The sequence below is a fragment of the Malus sylvestris genome, chromosome 5, assembly GCF_916048215.2.
Source record: "Malus sylvestris chromosome 5, drMalSylv7.2, whole genome shotgun sequence".
Lineage (NCBI taxonomy): Eukaryota > Viridiplantae > Streptophyta > Magnoliopsida > Rosales > Rosaceae > Malus > Malus sylvestris.
Genome location: NC_062264.1, coordinates 22677208 through 22695364, shown reverse-complemented (window position 1 = coordinate 22695364; position 18157 = coordinate 22677208). Strand labels below are relative to the sequence as shown.

At 38.4% G+C, this 18157-nt stretch overlaps 1 protein-coding gene across 3 annotated transcripts; it reads left to right on the top strand.

Moving 5' to 3' along the window:
• The first annotated feature begins 2958 nt into the window (after positions 1–2958).
• On the top strand, positions 2959–12288 carry LOC126621046 (pentatricopeptide repeat-containing protein MRL1, chloroplastic). Of its 3 annotated transcripts, none has more exons than XM_050289407.1 (18): positions 2960–3970; positions 4119–4323; positions 4731–4794; positions 4869–5013; positions 5095–5210; positions 5524–5652; positions 5791–5964; positions 6092–6256; positions 6678–6818; positions 7950–8049; positions 8223–8331; positions 8439–8530; positions 9400–9484; positions 9833–10064; positions 10158–10250; positions 10610–10658; positions 10875–10965; positions 11607–12288. In XM_050289407.1, the coding sequence occupies exons 1-18, from the start codon at positions 3070–3072 to the stop codon at positions 11836–11838; spliced, it is 3123 nt and encodes a 1040-aa protein (XP_050145364.1). In that variant the 5' UTR covers positions 2960–3069; the 3' UTR covers positions 11839–12288. The 3 variants fall into 3 exon arrangements, 2 of the variants coding, with proteins under 2 accessions (XP_050145364.1, XP_050145365.1); XM_050289408.1 differs by having other exon boundaries at positions 3827–3970; positions 4106–4323; XR_007622778.1 differs by lacking the exon at positions 11607–12288 and having other exon boundaries at positions 2959–3970; positions 10610–10810; positions 10875–10939.
• The last annotated feature ends 5869 nt before the right edge of the window (positions 12289–18157 follow it).

Here is an 18157-nt window from a genome sequence, read left to right as displayed (position 1 = left end):
AAACTGGTAGGGAAATAGGATATAATCCATTACTGCAATGTCCCTTGAAGAGTAGCCTCCCTGTGGCTTTGTCCTGGATCCAAAAACAGAAAGCATCATATATTAACCAGCAGTTATTATCCAGACACAATTTATGCACAGATAACAAATTCTGAGTGAGTTGAGGAACATATAGGACTGAATTAAGATGCAGTGGTTTGAAAGGGGTATGTAAAGTTGAGGAACCAATGTGGGAGATTGATAAATCTGCACCACCACTAGCAGTTTGAATTGTCTCATTGGAAGGAAATGGAGAGGCCAACGACAACTGATTAAGGTCAGCAGTCATGTGAGATGTAGCCCTAGAATCTGTAAGCCAAATCTGTTGAGAATTAGCACTCGGAACAGAGGATGGAGCAGCAACATGCATAGCTGACACTTGCTGAGGTTGGAGGTTGGCATTTCGAAAATGACAGAAAGGGGCACTGTGATTCTTTTTGCCACAGATTTGGCAACCCTCTGTAATAGAATTCTCAGTATTTCAAAACTGGCAAGTAACAGTGAGATGTCCAAATTTTCCACAAATTTGACAAGAAGACTGGAAAAACCCTTGTGCCTTTGGTGGAGAGGAACCAAGAATACCAGGGGCATTGTTATGAAAAGAACCAGACTTGGCATTACCAAACCGGGAATTGTAGTGATACTTGCCTTTACCCTTGTTCCTGTTGTAAGTAGGCTTGGAACCAGACCCATTGTACTGATAAAAGCTTCCCTGAGACCCATACGAACCACCATTTGAGGAAATACCAGTGTTGGAGTAATTATCATAAGGTGAATTGGCCTCAAATTGAGAAGACTTAGATGAAGCAGACAAATTGCTAGCTACCATTGCAGACAGGAAAGGAGTAATAGGAACATTAGCAAGCATTGCTTCTTCAGCAAGCAATTGGGAGCGAAGATCCTTCATAGAAATAACATTCTCCCGACCTCTAATAATGGACCACAATGTATTGTATTCAGAAGACAGACCATTAAGAGTTAAAATCACAATATCATCATCAGCAAACAGAACCCCAGCAGCAGCCAAGTAATCACGAGCTTCTTTAATTCGTTGAAGATATAAGGAAATAGAATCTGTACCTTTCTTGATATTCTGCAACTCAGATTTCATCTGAAAAATGGTAGTCCGAGTAACAATTGAAAATTGTTCTTTAAGACGCACCCATAAGTCCCGAGCACTCGTGCTACCGATAGCACACGAAATCGCAGAAGGAGACAATGTGGCAGTGATGAGTTGCATGAGAGCCCGATCATGCATTTTCCAAATCTTGAAAGCATCACTGTTATGCAAATCACTGGAAGACTCAGTTGAATCACTTAGATTCGAAGGACAAGGATTTGTACCATCTACAAACCCCATAATGCCATGACCTTCGAGAAGAAGCTCCATCTGAAAATGCCATGTGAGGTAATTGGAATCATCAAGTTTCACAGAAACAGAAGATGAAACTGATGAGACTAGAGAGGTAATAGGCGATTGAAGAATCTGCAATTGTGTAGCAGTCACCATAATCGAATAGGAATCAAGAACTCGAAGAAAATGTCACTGAGACAAAAGATCAAACACCTGGTGTGCAATATCGCAAGCACCGAGAACCAGAGAAGAAGAGCGAAATGAGAACCCTAAAAATCAAGAAATGGAAGAAATAGAGCGGAAGCAGAAGAACCAAGATCAAGAAACCGTTAAGCACGAAGCTGTTCCGGCGAATGATACCATGTAAAGATACCAACAGGTATAGAAGGGATGTATTCTTGCAGAAGAAGAAATCAGTATTCGAAGAGAGAGAGAGAGAATTTTATACAGAGAATGTATTTGATACTTCACTAATTTTTTCACATCATTACAATGATAGTTATGTAGAGTATATATTTAACTAGGTTGCTTACTTTCTAAGCTATCACAATGATTACAAGATGACTACACTTGTCACTATTACAACCACACGATCACAAGCTGTTAAGCTTGCTTTATATACTGTTATCACCCTAATGGTCAAACTATTTGCCCCTTATGTACGAATGCAAAGGAAGACCAGTTGCACCGTTTTGTTTATTGTACCCAAGCTCAGGAAGTTCGGAAATTATTTATTAATTTGTCTCATTCACCCTCAATTACAAGCATTAAGGACTGGTTATACTGCAGAAGGTTTCTACAATCTCAATTTTGATGCTTCGTTGGAGTGAAATTCAGCTGTAGTGGTTTTATCATTATAAATTATCAGGGATAGCCTGCCTTTGCTGGTTCTCGTCATCTTGGACCTAATATTGTTACCATGGCAGAATCACTGGCTTTTCGAGATGCTCTGAATTTAGCAGAACTTCGTCAGCTCAAGAAGATCATAGTCGAAGGAGACTCGAAGATCGTCATTGATGCCGTCTTTGAAAAGTTTGTAGTGCCTTGGAGAATTAGAACCATTGTTGATGATATAAAATAGCTTGTTTCCTCGTTCAAATCGTTTGAGTGGAACCACGTTTATAGGAAATCAAACTTCACAACAGATGCCATTACTTCCATCTAGCATAAATGTAATAATCTTTATATTTGGGATGGGTATATTCTTCCCCAAGCTAAAAACGCTCTTTTTTATGACTCTCGAAGCCTTGAACGTTACCGAAGTATCTCTTTAAATTAATTTCACCTCTCTCCTAAAAAAAAAAAAAAAGATGGCTACAAAAATTGATATCGGACTGGATATTTTTGGGCCTACAAAAGAATTGCTTTATCTTGGGCCGCAGTCCAAAAAAAAGAATTCAACGCATCGGCGGCGAGGACGGCAGGTGACGACAGCCCGCAAACCAAAAACAATTCATATCCAACAGAATGCAGAATAATAAAAGCCAAACCGGAACCAGGAATTTTGCCACGTCAGCAGCAAATGGATGAGCAACAAAAATAACGGATTAAATTAAAAGCAAAGGCAGTTGGTTGGTTTCTCTCTCAGTGCTCTCCTCACTCACCATTTCTGATATCTTCTTCCTCGCTCTTCTTCTTCTTCTTCTCTCTCTCTCTCTCCTCTGTCTCTCTAGGAGATGAGCTTCTCCGCGAAGCCTCAAACCCTAACCCTAATCTCATGCACTCCTCTCTCTTCTTCTTCCTCTTCCCATCGCCGATCGATTCGTAGAGACTTTCTCGGCTGCGGCCAGAGCCTCCGCCCGTTCGCCGGCGGTATCCGCTCCCACAGAGAACGCAGGAGTTTGGACGGAGGTCACCGCTCTCCTCCCTCCAAGTTTCTCATCAGAGCTTCTCTGGATTCGCATTCCCTCCTCGTCGTGGTCGCCGTCGTCACCTTCTCTGCTGCCTCCGTCGTCTACTTCAATCGCTCCGTCAAGCCCCGGAAGAATTTTGATGTTGGGGGCAGAGAGATTAGGGAGGTTAATGGTAAAGCTCCGATTGAAGAGAATAAGATTCTTGGTTTTGATGGTTTGAGCGGCAAAGTTGAAGAAATTGAGACGCCGGCGCCGACGCCGGTGCTGCAATTTCACAATTCAGGGCAGGAGTCGCTTTCTCCTTTGGTGTTCGAATCAACCGCGGTGTTTGAACCGCTTCGTTTCTCTGCAGAATTGGCACAGCTGCAGCAACAGGAACGGTCTGAATGTGTTGATTACGACCCAATTTCTGAGGAGTTCTCCAAATTAGTAGGCGAATCTAATTTCGGCGTGGCTTTGGAGCCTGATTCTGTGAGTGATGAGGAAACCGATGAAGGCGATGAAGAAGATGAAGTGGATAAAGTCAGTGAAGTGGGTGAAGCTACTGGATTTCCTTTGCTTCATAGAGAATCAGTGAGGGAAGAGCTTCACATGTTTTATGAGGGAAACAAGTCTGAGACAAAATCAGAAGAAAGCATGAATGGTAAAAAATTATCTTCGTTTTTACGAAACAGCACCGTGACAGGGGCCGGTTTACTGCCACAAGTTTCCGATCACACTACAGGTAATGCCATTGCCAGAAGAAAAAGACCATATTTTGATATCTATATGGTAATTTGAACAAGTAAATTTTTTGGATTAATTTGCGGAAGTCTTAGAAATTTGAGTTTTTTTCCCATTTTACTGACTTTATAAAAAGGGTATTTGTTCAGAGTCTATGGAAGGAAAGATAGATAGTGCTAGTTATAAAGGAGTTCACAGCAGAAAGGACTTGGGAAATGGCAGTGGATATGCAAGCGACAGAGAAATAAGAAATTCGGCTACCCAGATTCCTCACCCAAATGGTGTTCTTACAAATGACAGAGATATTCTATCAGAGCAATTAGGTGCCTACCATCGTTTGCTTAAGGATGGGAGGTACATGTTATATTTCACAAGCTCAATTTCAACTTACGAATTTGTAAGAATGGTTTTGGATTTTTACAGTAACTTTACATTGGTTGAACAACAATAAAATTACTGAGTGTAATGTATTTGAAATGACTAAACGTTGAATTGAAATGACAAAAAGTTGAATTTAAATGACTAAATATAACCAATGTGAATTTTCGTAATTTTTCGGTTGTACCCCTCAATAACACAGTTCTTTGCATTTTAAACATCCTTATGAACTTTAGATATTAACTTACTGAAATCCCTAGATATGAATTCTCAGATCCCAAATAGAATTATTTTGACATAAATTCTTGATTGTCCATATAAGTTGGTTTGTTTTCCATATATCTTATCTAAAAGCCGATCGTTGAATAATACGGGCTTTTTAGGTTAGCCGACTCTCTAAAGTTGCTTGAAGATTTGCAAAGAAGGGGTTTGTTGGATATGAATAAGGTAAGGATGTAATCAGTTAATGATTCGTTCTTGTCTGTTAATTTTCTATATTTTATTGAGTTTTCTTGCATCAGGTTTATCATGCAAGGTTTTTTGAAAACTGCAAATCGAAAAAGGCTGTTGATGAAGCTTTTCGTTTCATTGAACTGATTCCCAATCCAACATTGAGTACATACAATATGCTCATGACTGTCTGTGCAAGTTCTCAAGATTCAGAGGGTAAATTTTTTTATACACTATATCAGAGCTATTAATCGTTTAGCGTAAAGTCAGTTCATGATATCTTTGTTGTGGTTTCAGGAGCTTTCCAAGTTGTGAGACTTGCTCGGGAGGCTGGACTGAAGCCCGACTGCAAACTTTACACCACTCTGATATCAACATGCGGTAAAAGTGGAAAAGTGTACACGATGTTTGATGTATGATATCTTCCATTCTGTTTGTATTTTTAGATTGTTTGAATCTCTAACTGAAGTTTTCTCATCTATGCCTCAATTGGAATTCTAGTATCAGCTTTTATTTGTTCCTGAAGCTTTAAATTTGATTTCACTTAAACTAAGTATTGATATTTTCACTATGTTTTCCATTTATGACTTTTGTAATTAATGAATGCCTAGTTGGTAAATTGTTGTCTTCTTTTTACGATACGTCTTGAACAGAACCTCTGCATAGGTGTCTTGCTTTGAGTTTCCCGTGGTATTTCAATTACGTGTTTTTTTTATCTCTCCCTAGGTCTTCCATGAGATGGTTAATGCTGGAGTAGAGCCAAACGTTCACACATATGGGGCACTGATTGATGGTTGTGGCAGAGCTGGGGAAGTGGCCAAGGCATTTGGTGCTTATGGGATAATGAGGTCTAAGGTACCCTGAGACACTTTACAATCTCAATCTCTTGTTACTAATATTACTCTATCAACCTCTTGATTTCTGTGAAAGGGTATAGTTTCTTGTTTCTTCCTGCATAAAGTTTTCATGCTGATAAAATGTTACATGCAGTAGAAGGTGAAGCCAGACCGAGTTGTATTCAATGCGCTTATTACTGCATGTGGTCAATCAGGAGCAGTTGATCGTGCCTTTGACGTTTTAGGAGAAATGCTGGCAGAAACACAACCTATAGAACCTGATCACACTACCGTCGGTGCTCTAATAAAGGCATGCGCAAATGCTGGTCAGGTAAGGTTTATCATTTTCTTACAAAAATTGCAGGGTCAACTTCTTGAAATTTATGGTGCGTGCAGTGTTTCTACTTCCATGTTATTTCTTTTATGTTTAATCAATTTAGATTGCTTCATTCTTGTAGGTTGATCGGGCACGAGAAGTATATAAGTTGGTCCATAAATATAAGATAAGGGGCTCCTCTGAGGTTTACACCATAGCTGTTAATTCTTGCAGCCAGACAGGTGATTGGGAATTTGCTTGCAATGTGTATAGTGACATGACTAGTAAAGGCGTGGTCCCTGATGAGGTATTTTTTTTTTCAGCATTAGATCTTTCCCATGTCATGTTTACTTGAGCAATAAATTTTAGTTGAAATTGTCTCAACACTGGTCGACTTGTTTCAGAATCTAGTTGTCACTAAATTTATTTGGTCTACATAAGATATGGAATCAAAATGGTCTGTAGAAGAAGTGGAAAATACAGATGAATTCCATTTCAAGCAATTATTCTGAGCATGTTAAGGAGAACTTTTTTTATTGGTTTAGAGAGGTAGGAAATCACATGGGTCTTTAGGAGGGAAAGTTACAGCTGTGTTCTCTTTCAGTCTATCCTTGATTGTGTTTAGGAGGAAGGAAACAGATTCTAATGTGTTCTGTGATCTTTTTATTCAGTCAACGAGATTTACTTTTCCGATACAATTCTTCAATAAGCTTTTGGCCTTCATGCAGATGTTTCTCAGTGCACTAATAGATGTTGCTGGGCATGCTGGAAAGCTAGATGCTGCCTTTGGTATCCTACACGAAGCTAGAAATCGGGGAATACAAGTTGGAACTGTATCTTACAGCTCATTGATGGGAGCCTGTAGCAATGTATGTCTTACATAGGCATTTCTGTGTTAAATTAATTTTTTTATTTATTTTAAATAGTTAGGCCTAATTTGTTCATAGGCAAGTTAGTATGGTCCAAACATGCAAACTGAAAATGAATAGAAATTCAAAACTATTTAATAAAATCCCAAAATCAAGAAAACCAGACTGAATTTTGTGCTATGTTTTTCATTTTGTATTGAATAAATTAATATTTATATGTATATTGTGTTTTCATACCTTCCATACCAAGTTCAAAGGCGAAGGCCTTTTATTTGTATTTCTCCCCATTGGTTCAGCTTGTGTAAATCTGAGGAGGAGAGTGTTAATCATGTTTTTCTCCATTGTTCTTACTCAATACAGTTGTAGTGGAAATTGTTTCAGGAAGTTAGAGCTAGTTGGGTCATTCCAAAGGGTTGTTTCAAGCTTCTAAGCACCAAGTTTAAGGCTTTAGGAAAGGGGAGGAAAGCTAAAGCTTTGTGGGGCAGTTTGGTGTTGGCAGTTTTTTGGAACATCTGGTTGGAGCGAAGAGTTTTTGAGGATTATAAAGGAGTTGGGGTAGCATAACTATGGGGTAGAGTAAGATACTGGGCATCAGTTTCAAATGAGTTCAAGAATTATTCTTTTTTCTCATATAGTGTGGGATATGTTAGCCGCCGTAAAATGATTTTGGTTGAGGTTATGTTACTTGTAAATAGATCTTCTTGAGAGGTCTTAGCTAGTTTTGCTAGTTGGTGGATTTCTTATCCACTATTTTGTAATTCATGTTATTTTTTAATAAAGTGTTGTCGTTTCTTCTCAAAAAAAAAAAAAAAAAAAAAAAAAAAAAATCCCTTAGTATTTTGTGTCCGAGTATTTGTCATTAAGTCTATAGTAGCTTCTAACAATTTCTTTGTTGTTTTTCAACCCAGTACAATTGTAACATACTGTTTGAAATGTCACTTTTGCATGGTGCTGAAGTGGCTTTAGATGTCTAGGTAAACCATACAAGGAGAGTAATTGTGCAATCAGGTGACGAGGAGAAAAAATCTTGGGATTAACTTCCATACTTATTTCCATTTCATGTAGACCTTTTTTAATGCAGCTAAACATTCTTTAATTATAATTATAACACATTTGCAATTTTTGTTTCAGGCTAAAAACTGGCAGAAAGCACTGGACCTCTATGAGTATCTCAAGGCCACCAAAATTGAGCAATCTGTTTCAACAGTCAATGCTTTAATCACTGCCTTGTGTAAGTCTCTACATGTTTCCATATTGTCTTTCCAAAATAATGTGGGAATAGGTAGGATAACGTTTCCTTCTGTTTTGTGGAATCCTTAATTGCCGCATTTTCTGAGGCATTTATGTAGAATACGTCTCTGTGCGCTGGCAAACTTAAATGAGATGCCAATATTCACACTTCAGGTGACGGGGATCAACTACAGAAGGCTATGGAAGTTCTATCACAAATGAAGGGATTAGGATTGCGTCCAAACAGCATAACATACTCCATACTTATAGTGGCAAGTGAAAAGTGAGTCTTCTGGAGTTGATGTAGTGCTTATGATAATTACTGGTTTGTATGTCATTTCTAATGGAAATGCAAATGTGCACCTGTGTTTCTGTGCACCCTGTTTGTAGAAAGGATGACCTAGGATCTGGACAAATGCTCCTTTCTCAAGCCGAAAAGGATGGTGTTGCTCCAAACCTTGTCATGTGTAGATGCATTATTGGTGAGTTTTATACAGTAGTTACTGAATTCTTTGTCCTTTTGGGTTTGGCTTCTGAATGAATATAAATTCATTTTCCCCACATTGATTTGCAAACTGATACTCCATTGTAATAAGGGAATAACTTTGAAAGAAGATGCCAAAAAAGTCATCTATTATAACCTTCAATAGAACTTTTAACGCTTTACCAAACTTATGTTTGTTTTGTTAACGAGATGCCTAGTCTTGCCAACAAATCACCAGCTTGAATTCCTACTATTGTGATGTCTCAAATTCATTTCTAATCCTAGCCATCTTTAAAGTTAATCTCTACTATATTTAGGTTGTATTATTTTCCCTATTTGATGTGCATAGATACCAATTTAAGCTAATATTAGTTATGAGAGGGTGTTGGGTTGAGCCTTTCTTGTTGTGTTAGTGATCTGGTAAAAGTATGTAATCCTCTTACTGAGGCTTGACTTATGTCGGTATTGTGAACTGGTTTACTTCAATGTTTTTCCCATAACAAGTTTCTCTTTGTAAGAAAGTTCAAAATGAGATGATCTCGATGTTCATTTAGATGCAAAGAGAAGAAAAAGAAAAAGTACAACTTGAAAATTATAATCCATAATCATTACTGAGATAAAATATATGCACAGATATAATTACGATTAATTATAGCATTGTTAGGTAGTGGAGATACATGAATTATAGATAGGATATGCATCTCCTTTTCCAATTGCTTTGATTCTGCGCTATTCTTTGATCTTTAAGGAATGATGAATTGGACAGTTGCACTGTTTGTTGTTCAAACATTCATTTGTTTAATTTCTAATTTACGTTGCATGTGTATTGTCTTTTACACCTTTATATAACCTTTCATCTCTTTGAAGGCATGTGCTTACGGAGATCTGAGAAGGCATGTACACTTGGTGAACCTGCTTTGTCGGTTGATCGGCCTCAAGTTGATAGTGAATGGTATTTGACACTGACTTATGTGATGGTCGTAAGACTTTTGGTTGTTGGAGATTAGAAAAGTAAAATAATGTATTTGGAAAGTGTTCTCCAGTTGTTTGGTATGCATGAACATAACGGCAAAAGCTATATTACTGATCTTCTGACTGTCACTTCTATACTCGTATGTAATGGTATACCTTTATAAAGAGGTTTGTGATCCCTAAGCAGAAAAGGGGGGAAGGAGAATAAGAACTAGTATCTCTGTGTTTGTCCTAAAAGTTCTACGTACCAAATAAAAAATCATAATTTATGTTTATAGGCTAAAATCAGTTGTCTGACCAGTTTCTATATATTGCATTGTTTCTATAGGGCATCTTTGGCCTTAATGGTCTACCGCAAAACTATAGTAGCTGGTAATGTTCCCACCATTGAAGTTATATCACAAGTCTTGGGATGCTTGCAGCTCCCTTATGATGTATCATTCAAGAATAGGCTTATAGAGAATCTTGGTGTATCTGCCGACACATCAAGACCTTCAAACCTTTGTTCATTGATAGATGGGTTTGGTGAATATGACCCTCGTGCATTCTCATTACTGGAGGTCAGTTGGAAGCTAAAATTTTCAGTGCTTTTCTTGAACTCGAGTTATTGCAAAACTAAATGTAAAACTTTTCATAATGTTCCGTACTTGAAGGAAGCTGCTTCACTTGGAATTGTTCCATGTGTATCCTTCAAAGCAAGTCCTGTTGTTATTGACGCAAGGAAGTTGCAAATGCATACTGCGGAGGTGAGTTCTCCCATTAGTTTCCATGCAACTTTCTCTTAACTGCGAAGGTAACAGTTTATGTTTTGTGATATTTCTGAAGACTCCTCAGAGAAAGTTATGTTAAGGGTTGACCTTTCACTCAGTAAACAGGCATTTCTTTACATCTTTTCTGGATTCTCTTTTTAGTCTTTGGCTTTTCTAGGAATCCATATTTTCATTTTCCTTTAAGATTTCTGAATTTGATAGCTTGTCTTTAGTAGCATAAACATAGCTATCTGACGATTATGTCAGTGAGATGAAAGAGAGAGAGAACCAGACCTCCCGAAAAAAGGACAAGTGATAGATGAATTACTCATGAAATCATGTTTCAAACTTGGCAGGTTTACATCTTGACCGTTTTGAGAGGTCTCAGACATCGACTTGCTGCTGGTAATAGAAACTACATATCTTTCTGCTTGTTCGAGGAAAAAAAAGAAAGGATAATTGACTTTTGACTTTCAAGTCAGTTCAGTGCCAGAACATTGAATTGAAAGAATTTGTGAAAATTAAGATTTCAGAGAACGGAAATTTAAGATAAAAAGGTGAGCCTTTCTTTTGTATGAAGCCGAAATCTTAATTGCTCCCTTACTGTGGTATATCTTGCAGGTGCAAAGTTACCCAACATGACCATTTTACTGCCTGTAGAGAAGACACAAATTGTGTCTACCAAAGGGAAGACAATCAACATTGCCGGAAGGTGAAAATTATTACTCAAACAGTTATAGTATGCAATCAAATGAGCCTTTATGCAACTTCTATTTTATTAGTCTGACAGCATGTAAGTCTAGTAAGTTGAATTTAAGCCACACTGATAAGTGCGCGCTAGTAACCAAGATAAGAAAAAGTGCCTTTAAGATGACAACACATATACATAATTTGTAGCTATTTGTTTTGAAGATCAAATCATCGAATACATGACTAATGAGTAATGACTACTCTCTAGGCTTTTCAAAATAGAAAAATAAATAAGCACAACAACTAAACCTACATGTATCAAAATCTGCTACACAAGTACGGAAGTCTTCAATCATGTTGAATACCAAATTATCAGCTACCTAATGCTATATAACATTTATTCGGATTTCCATTTTCGAGACATGCTCACAGATAGACTTCACTAATCCTTCTCAAAGGTCAAGCTTTATGTTAAACAGTCAATTAAACCAGGTTTCAGGTCCAAGTGAATGATTCCATAGGTCGATTTATAGGTAACGTGTTTTGGGGTAACATCTGTACTAAAACTGCATGCACATCATCTGAACTCGCCCAAAATTCATGGATTCTCAGAGAAGTGTATATTGTTTATATTATTAATGTGAAGACATCTTTGCTTGACAGGATTGGTCAGTCAGTTGCAGCATTATTAAGAAGGCTTGGGTTACCGTACCAAGGAAATGAATCACATGGAAAAATTAAAATCAGTGGGTTAGCCATGAAAAGATGGTTTCAACCAAAGCTTGCTTCTTTCACTGGAAAACCAGGAGAATTTGGCTCCTCGCAGTTACGGCTGGGGAAGGGAATCACACACCAGCAGCGGGACATTCGAACTGGCAATCTGTCCTTGGAGTGAAGGAAGCATAACTTAAGTAGACATTTTAGAAGCATCTAATCCAGTTTTCCTAACCTCGGCTGATGCTCTATACAGTACAATCTTATAAATTCCTTAGAACTTGGGACACAGGATTTGGAAGCTTCTTTCTTGCATAGAGTTTGTAGAAGAGTAACGGGAGTTTTTAGAGTGAGTAAAGTGACAGCCGAGGAGTAATGGAGCGCAAAGAACATCAGGTTGCAAAGGGAGAGAGGTGTAACTTACACAGGTTAGCATTCCAGTGTCTTTGTGGTACCTTGGAGTTGGAAATTGGTGATGACACCTTCATAAATGTATGCTTTAAGACAATAAAAAGTGAGGGAAAACAGCGGTACAGAGTTGTACTTGAGTGTTCAATACCATCACGGAAGTTGAAATGTACGCTTATGACAGTGTCAACTTTGTTTATATATAACAGTATAGAGTTATCCCTCTCTCTCTCTCTCTCTCTCTCTCTCTCTCTCTCTCTCTCTCTACTTTGTTTGATATACAATTGTAATAGAAAGACAAGAAAACTGATTTAGGTGACTTTAAACTCAAAATAAAATATTTTGATTTTTGACAAATGATTTTTGTTTTTTTTTTTAACAAACGATATTATCTATACTGAGCGGAAGAGGATTGAGTATACTCACATTGAGATAGCAATAATGTGGTTTAAATTCGCTTTTGGCAAAATTGAATCTAATACCTCTCACTTACAAGTGAATCAAATATCACTAGACTGTGAAAACAATGATGTTAAATTAGTACGCAAGTCAGTTTTGATATGTAATTGTAATTGAAACTGAAAGATAAGAAACCAGTTTCAATTAGAAATTATTAGATTAAAAAATTAATTAAAATATTTAATCAATTATCATGGAGGTTAAATGTCAAATGGGCTTCGAAATAGTTTCGGGTTTTAGCTGAACCCATTAAGCCAAACCCACTTATAACAGCTGAAGTCAACAAGTTACTTCTGTTGACACAAGGCCTAAAAGGCCATAGCAACCACACGGTACCTTTTAGCCAGGGTTTTGTTTTGTGATACAAAGCTCTATAGTCTCTGCCTCACTCTCTCATTAAGCGTTATGACTGAACCTCTTAGAGAAGTAATGTGATTACGATTGTACCAAATCCAACCCAAGATAAACAATGTACCATTAGTTGAAGACTTTGCAAAAACTTGATTAGAATAATGCTGGCATTCCTTACACTGTATCAAATAAATGAATGGGTCATTGCTAATATATTATTTGATACTTACACGGTTGATTTATTTGATATATCTGAATGACTAAATGATCTCCAATTCGACTGATTTTTTTGTAGGAATGATCTTCAAATGAAGATTAAGACAATGAACGATTCCGATTATGAAATTTCTAAAGTGAAAATACGTTATTTGCAAGTGGAAGAATGAGCTCATCTCCAAAAGAGAATACAAGTATTATTCATCGAATGCAGTGTGGATTCAAGAGTTACCTCTATTGAGCCAATTAGTACTACGGTCTAGTGATATTCATCTTCATTTGTAAGTGAGATGTCTTATGTTTAATTTTTCACCACAGGTGAATTTGAACAACATTATTGCTAGCCCATTGTGAGGCTTAGCCTACTCTGCCACCCGCCACCCACCACCCTTTTAGTATAGATAACATCGTTTATTCAAAAAAAAAAAAAAAAAAAAAAAAGAGTTACCTCTATTAAGGGCCCCTAAAAATAAACAAATACATTTGCCTTTAACCTCTAATGCTGCCCCCACATGTTCCATTGCTGAAGTATCAAATTGAAGAAAATGTGAGGCTGCTGCAAGCACGTTCCTAACTAAATTCAAGAGCAGCCTGCATGGACCGAATAAAAGAAAACAAAACCATGTGATGTTGTTGTGCTAAAGAAACAGAGGCAATACATAATTAAGCTGTTGGTGCAACATTTCAACAATATGGATGTTCTAGTTATAGACCATCGATCTCCTGGAAATATATATGTTGATGCACAAAACTGGAGGTCTTGGAACAACGTAAATCTGACCGTGAATCTGCAGAAAATGTAAATAACACAAGATGTATCGTGGTTCACCCCAAGATTTGGGCTATATCCACACTGATTATATATTTATCCAAGAGGTGAGGGGAGTGAGGGAGCTCTGTAATGTGAGAGCTTTGAGAGGATGAAGGAGCCTTAAGAAATGGCATCTCCTAATTGTGAGGGTGATGGGTCATTTTATAGAATAAGGACTCATCACTTATTACATATTTGCCCCTTCCCTTATCACATAATTACATTTAAGTCCCCCGACTATTCGTACGAGATCTAAATACGAGGCCCTAAATATGATATAAACAGTAGTCCCCCAAGTCTTCAGTCAAGAGAGTCTTTTGGCTGGAGACTTGAAATTCAGTCCATTTGTGGGCCGAAGTAACTAGATGTTGTCTTGAACTGATATTCGATATGAGGCGATGCTTAATCTGAAATGATGCTCAACTAGAAGTAGCACATGTTGTGAGGCTGCTCGGCTTGTGGCTTATGTTGCCTTGGTTGGCTCGGCTTGTGGCGTTGAAGGTGAGGGAGTCCCTTTTATAGAATAAGGGCTCGCTCCTCAATACATGAATGATGGGCTAGAGTTGATGCTATCTAATGATGGTGAGGGAGTCCTTTTTATAGAATAAGTGATCGCTCCTCAATACATGAATAATGGGTTAGGAGTGATGCTCGCGATGAGGCGGTTGCTCAGTTGGCGGCGTTGCTCTCTAATGAAGGTGAGGGAGTCCCTTTTATAAAATAAGGGCTCGCTCCTCAGTACATGAATAATGGGTGCTCTCTAATGAAAGTGAAGGGGTCCCTTTTATAGAATAAGGGCTCACTCTTTAATACATAAATAATGGGCTAAATCCCCCAAGTATTTTTCATTAGGCCCAGTTGAGGCCCAATATATGGTACATAATGTAGTTCCCCAAGTCTTCGGTCAATCGAGTTTGTTGGCTGGAGACTTTAAATTGAATCCATGTATGGGCCGAAGTGACGGTTGTTCGGAGGCGGTATTTGTATACCCTGCACTGAAGCTTTGTAGGTGAAGCTTTGCAGGTGAAGCTTTGAAGCTAGAGCTTTGTAAATGAAGCTTTTGAAGCTAGAGCTTTTGTAAATGAAGCTTTTGAAGATAGAGCTCTGTAAATGAAACTTTTGAAGCTAGAACTCTGTAAATGAAGCTTTTGAAGCTGATTGACATAAGTGATGTTCATGAATGTTTATGTTGATTGACATGAGTGATGCTCATGGATGTTGTCATGAGTGATGCTCATGAATGTTAACATGAGTGATGCTCATGAATGTTGACATGAATGATGGTCATGAATGTTTATGTATGATTGTCATGAGTGATGCTCATGAATGTTTATGTATGAATGACATGAGTAATGCTCATATATAATTTGGAGTACTGGGCGTACTTTTAATCACCTGGTTAGTGGCATGAGGGAGAGTACGGGTTGTACATTTCATCACTTGGTTGGTGGTATGAATGGCTAGTTGCCAAATGATATTAGAGTACGGGTTGTACATTTCATCACCTGGTTGGTGGTAATAGTGGCAGGTTGCCGAATAATTTTGGAGTACTGGGCGTACTTTTAATCACCTGGTTGGTGCTATTTTGGGCTCATAGGCCTTCGTCCTCCACAACATGCCAGCCCATTTATTTTGGGCTTTGTTGTTTTTTTTTTTGGGTATTATTACCTTCTGATGGGGTTTATATAGATGTCTCTGAGAGATAAGAAAAATAAATTACATCATACATCTATCAAAAAAGTAAATCACATCATTCTGGTGGGATGTTTATTCCTTGCTTTTGCAGTATGGATGTTTATTCCTTGCTTTTGCTTTTGTTTCCTGCAACTCACTTGATTGCTTTGCCTTTCCTTTGCACTTTTGTTGCTTTTGTTTTTGTTTCCCATGTGCTCTCCTCGCTTCTTCTCTGATTTTTCTGTTAGCAAGACTTTCCTTCTTTTCAAGGCTGTTTTGCCTCCACATGATGGGTAAGAAAATGCATGACCCATGTGCTCTCTTCTCTGATTTTTCTGTCAGCAAGGTCCCCTTCACCACCTTGGGTCCCGTCTCCAACTGCTCCAAACTCCATGTGCTCTCTTTTTGTTGCTTTTTCTTTCCACTGCGTCTGAATAGTAGCTGGTGTACTCCAGCCGTAAAATGGCAATATTCCTCTTCTTATTCGGCGTCATCGACAATTGGCACAGTGCAATCTTAAGCTTGGTGATGGGAGAAGTGGGAAGGGGAAGAGCAGGCGGGACCCTGGCTTCTTCGGGCTTGTAAGCCGACGCCAACACCGATGAGAACCTTTAACTTTGTTAGTACCAACCTGTAAGGGCTGTGATCAAGGCCTATACATCGTTGGGGTTTGGTTTGGTTTGACCAACTACAGTAGCCAAGCCAGGCTTCAATTTGTGGAGATTTTCTGTTAACCTGCTCAACTGTAAACCTAACTCCAACCTATCCCTTTGTTTCCTCCGTATACGCCTTTGTGGAAGTGGAAATCGAAACGTTTTGGACCTGTTTGGATGCAGGAATTGGGCAGGATATTCCTCTTCATGCCTGAGAATTTGTACGGAACATTCGAACTGGAAACATCCGTCACGGAGCTCTCGGATTTCCGATTCTCATACCCAGTCTTTATGGTCCCCATTTTTATGCTGTATATGCAGGCGGAACAACCCGACGACGAAGACGACTTGGCATCGCCGTCGCAGTCACCGTTAGCCAAGTGGTCATCTGATGGGGTTTACGTTGTTCCTCTTGGGCCGCTCGCCGTTAGCCAAGTGGTCCTCGAAGGCTTTGATGGCTTGGTGGATGAGCTCGTGGTTGGGGGAAGAGTCCCACTTGAACCACTAGCTTCTGTAGCAGTCAAAGTGGTCGCAATCGAACATTGGAGGCTGATGGGTGGCCGCGGTGCTGGAGGAATTCTTAGGACATTTCTTGGAAGTCTTTTTTTGGGGGTCTTAGGCGGCGGGGATTGAAGAAGAAGTGTCGGGGGTGTTTTTCATGGAGCAGGTGATCAAGTAAGCCAGGACCTTGCAGTCATCGAGAAAGAGCACGGAGGCTAGAGCTAGAATAGTCGCTGGGAGGAGTTGAAAAACAGAGAGAACATACCTGTCGGAGGAGGAGGAGGGAGATGGGTAGACTTTGCCCTTGTTCTTTATCTTCATGGTGTTTGATGTTTTACCTCAGAGAGAGTGAAAACTTAAGCGAGAGAGAGAGAGAGAGAGAGAGAGAGAGCATTTTACTCCTCTGCTCATTATACAAAAGAAAAGCCCATCACTCTCACACCCATAGCTCTCTCTCTCTCTGGAAATTGAATGAGTGTGTTTTTGTGTGGTTTTTGCAGATTCACGGCGGAGGTGAGAAATTGAGAGGGAAACGACATAACTTTTTGTGTCGATTCCCACAGACGGCGCCAAATGTTGATGCACAAAACCGGAGGTCTTGGAACAATGTAAATCCGACTGTGAATCTGCAGAAAATGTAAATAACACAAGATGTATCGTGGTTCACCCCAAGGTTTGAACTACGTCCACACTGATTATATATTTATCCGAGAGGTGAGGGGAGTGAGGGAGCTCTGTAATGTGAGAGCTTTGAGAGGATGAAGGAGCCTTAAGAAATGGCCTCCCCTAATTGTGAGGGTGAGGGGTCATTTTATAGAATAAGGACTCCTCACTTATTACATATTTGCCCCTTCCTTTATCACATAATTACATTTAAGTCCTCCGAGTATTAGTACGAGATCTAAATACGAGGCCCTAAATATGGTATAAACAATATATATATATATATATATATATATATATATATATATAGGGAAGTGTTATTGGCACTTCAAAAATCTCATTCTACACTTATCTCAAGTGTATTTTTCTTTCTAAATATAGAAAGTTTAGAATGTAGAATGAGAAATTTGAAGTGCCAATAACAAGTCCCTGTATCTGTATATATGTATAATTAGTAAGGCAACATGGCATCAACAAATTAAGCTAATACATTGTAAGGTAATGCCGCATTAACTAGCCGTTTGAGTCCATTCTACAATATAATTTTATGATCCATACTGTTTATTTTTAAGTTATCAATAAAATATGATTCTTGCAAAAATTCACTCAAATTCAAGCAGTTTAGCCAATATTTGATTTATTATTATACATATTTCCTTGCAAAAATTTATCAATATTGTGTTCATTTATTCAATAATCGGGAATAGTGAAATATTGACAAACACGATTACTTAGCTCTATATTAACTTACTAACTGATTAACG

Bases quoted from the DNA above. Each gene is read 5' to 3' on its own strand.
- LOC126621046 (XM_050289407.1), top strand. From the start codon at position 3,070: ATGAGCTTCTCCGCGAAGCCTCAAACCCTAACCCTAATCTCATGCACT. The intron at 5,965-6,091 runs GTAAGGTTTATC...TCATTCTTGTAG, and splicing joins CATGCGCAAATGCTGGTCAG to GTTGATCGGGCACGAGAAGT. The intron at 8,050-8,222 runs GTAAGTCTCTAC...TTCACACTTCAG, and splicing joins TGCTTTAATCACTGCCTTGT to GTGACGGGGATCAACTACAG.